Below are 2,954 nucleotides of genomic sequence, written 5' to 3' on the forward strand. Positions count from 1 at the left end.
TCATGAAAACTTGGTGTCAGAGTTATGCACCTTGTGTCACATGATGTGGGCACATGATGTGGGTGATGAGGTGGGAAAACAGGAAGAGAGACTATATCTTTATATATTCAGACGAAAGGCTAGCAGCAAGGAGAAAAAGGGTATCATTTGAAATGGACACACAAAATGTCGGTGATGATCAAACAGATATATTTCGAGATGGATTTCAGATACAGGATATTGATGATGACAGCATAGACTTGTCAAAAGAAACGATGGAAATAGACAAGAAGCTGAATCTCTTAAAGAAGGAAAATGCTGACTTGTTAAACCAAAATAGCGCCGTCACAAGTAACCACAGTTTAGAAGCAGGAATACATAGTGACTATTCCAAGATGGGTTCGTCAAGAAATACTGATACATATAAAGTAACAAGGAACGATCCTCCACATGAAGAGTGTGATTACCGTGAAAGTATTGAAAGCGGAGTCCAAAATAGGAACACAAACGAAAACACAAACTTGAAGAAAGTTTCAGATAGAACAAGTATGTTTAATACAAGCAGTGCTACATATAAAGATAACGTATCAGATAGAGACAACACATATGACAAAAATAGATATAGTCAAAGCAATAGACAAAGTACAAGCCCAAATGCTGCTGCTGCTGAAAATAACTGTTATGAATTTGACATACACGATAGTGTGAAAGATTATGATAGAAGAGATGAAAGGCAACAATATCGTTATCGAGATGAAATTGGACAAGGAAGCGGTGTCGATAATAGAGAACACAGATATAGCAACTTCAGCAGTAAACCATATTTTGGAGGAGATACTTATCAAAGTAATAAGAAAGGTACCACATACTATAGACAGAATAAAGAAGGAAATGTTATCCCAGATTTAGTAGACATGCATGAACACGGGAATGAATATACAAGACGTTACGGCCCTATCGAACTTGAGGATTATAAAGGGAATAGAACTCATACGGTTAAGTCCAAGATTTAAGGTCAATATAGCGATGCAACATATACCATGACTCCAAATGAACTTCGAAAGTATGACTACAGAGAACAACAAACAATGGAAGAAGAAAAAGTAAGGTTGGAGATAGAAAGAGAAAGGATACTCTTACAAAGATTATACGAGCAAAACAGACATCTAGAGTACCAGAGAGAGATAAAAGAACAAGAAGAAAGGCAGATAGCAGAAAGAGTTCGTAGATTGCAAATAGCAAAGGAGAATTGAATCAGAAGAGAGTTGAAAGAGAAAGACTTGAAAAGGAAATTCAGAAAAAGGTGGAGCTCGAAAGGCTAAGAACACAGAAGATTTTGTTACTAAAGGGCTCGGAAGAAGAATTATCAGACAAACGTAGAGCAGATACAGATAGAAAAGAATATATTCAGGATAACACAGAGTCAAGTCAGACAATTTCCAACATTAGACAGAAACATTAACCAAAGTGGGTTTGGAAAACCAAGAATTCCTCCATTTGATGGAAGTGACTTCAATGTTTGGAAGATAGACGTCGAATGCATCATTAAGAGTAGACTGTATCCGGAGTATTGGATTGCTCAGACGATGTAAAATTCACTAAAGGGTCAGACTAGAAAAGTTCTTCTGACAATAGATCCAATGGCTGATTCTACAGTAATACTGAAGAAACTAGAAGATATATATGGCACTACACAGACTGAAGATTCAATCATGCAGGATTTCTTCAGTGCTAAGCAAGAAGACAAAGAAACAACATCTGACTGGGCTTTAAGGTTAGAAACGATTATGCAGTTGGCAGTAGAGACCGGTGAAATACCTGAAAGAAAAAAAGAATGCATTATTGAAACAAAGATTTTGAAAGGGTTTAAATAGTGAAAAGCTCCGAAATAATACGAGAGTAACATACGAATCTGACTCAACATTCAAAGTATTACGGAAAAAGGCTAGATTTGAGGAAGATGATATAAAACGAACGTCATCTGATGCAAGTGTGAAGCAAGTCAAAACACAGAATACAGATCAAGATGCTAGCAAAGAAGTGCAAACTGGTCAGAAAGACGGGATACAATTACAACAGAATATGAAAACATCTTCATATTACATGGACAAACAAATGAACATGATGCAATCATTGATGGATAAAATGAAAGAGCTGGTAAAGGAGATAGTGAACACGAAAACAAAGAGCAGGAAAGATCTGAGATCCCGAGTAACCAAGACACACAACGAGGCTATTCATATAGAGGAAGAGGAAGATATCAACGGGGATATAGAGCATACTATAACCCTAACTATGGTCTACCAAAATATAAGTCCTACAGAGACTAATATGACAGTAGAAGTCATAGATACAACGGTCAACCCCAAAGGAAAGACGAAGAGTCCAGTGATGCTTCAAAAGAGGCCAAACAACCAAACAAAAGTCCAGAACCAATGAACGACAATTTAAACAAATAGATGCTTCCCTGGCAGGGCATGATGTGAGCAGTAAAGATCAAAATTGCCCTAAACGTACCATCTTAGACAGACTTGTTGGGTCGTCCAATGAAACAACAATCCAAATTGAAGGCGTTATATCAAAAGCTCTAATCGACAGTGGTTTCGTGGTCAGTTCCATTTCTGAAACGTTTCACGACAAATTACCCAGCAAACCTGTTCTACACAGTTTAGAAGACTTCGAATTGGAGGTTAAAACCGCAAATGGAACACTTGTAAACTACCTTGGGTATATTGAAGCTACAATAGAAAGCAAAACATTTTCACATGGCTCGGTTACAACTGTTTCTGGTAGTACCTACAACTAAATACCATCATAATGTCCCTGTGTTGATAGGAACAAACGTTATACGGGAACTCAAAGAAAACAATATCGAAGCAGAAGGTACACCAGACGTATGGAAGTCAGCCTTTATGTCAGTAGGTTCTGCCTCAGTTGGTATCGTTACAATGACGCAGCCAGTTACACTCAAGCCT

At 37.6% G+C, this 2,954-nt stretch overlaps 1 protein-coding gene across 1 annotated transcript; it reads left to right on the forward strand.

Moving 5' to 3' along the window:
• Positions 1-1,019: 1,019 nt before the first annotated feature.
• LOC123560951 (uncharacterized) lies at positions 1,020-2,418 on the forward strand. Its single transcript, XM_045353101.2, has 3 exons — positions 1,020-1,203; positions 1,615-1,788; positions 1,910-2,418. Exons 1-3 carry the CDS (start codon positions 1,020-1,022, stop codon positions 2,416-2,418), a joined length of 867 nt encoding a protein of 288 aa, XP_045209036.2.
• Positions 2,419-2,954: the final 536 nt, after the last annotated feature.

This window comes from Mercenaria mercenaria, chromosome 10, assembly GCF_021730395.1.
Source record: "Mercenaria mercenaria strain notata chromosome 10, MADL_Memer_1, whole genome shotgun sequence".
NCBI lineage: Eukaryota > Metazoa > Mollusca > Bivalvia > Venerida > Veneridae > Mercenaria > Mercenaria mercenaria.

Bases quoted from the DNA above. Each gene is read 5' to 3' on its own strand.
- LOC123560951 (XM_045353101.2), top strand. From the start codon at position 1,020: ATGACTCCAAATGAACTTCGAAAGTATGACTACAGAGAACAACAAACA. The intron at 1,204-1,614 runs GTAGATTGCAAA...TTCTGACAATAG, and splicing joins GCAGATAGCAGAAAGAGTTC to ATCCAATGGCTGATTCTACA. The intron at 1,789-1,909 runs GTGAAATACCTG...CAACATTCAAAG, and splicing joins GCAGTTGGCAGTAGAGACCG to TATTACGGAAAAAGGCTAGA.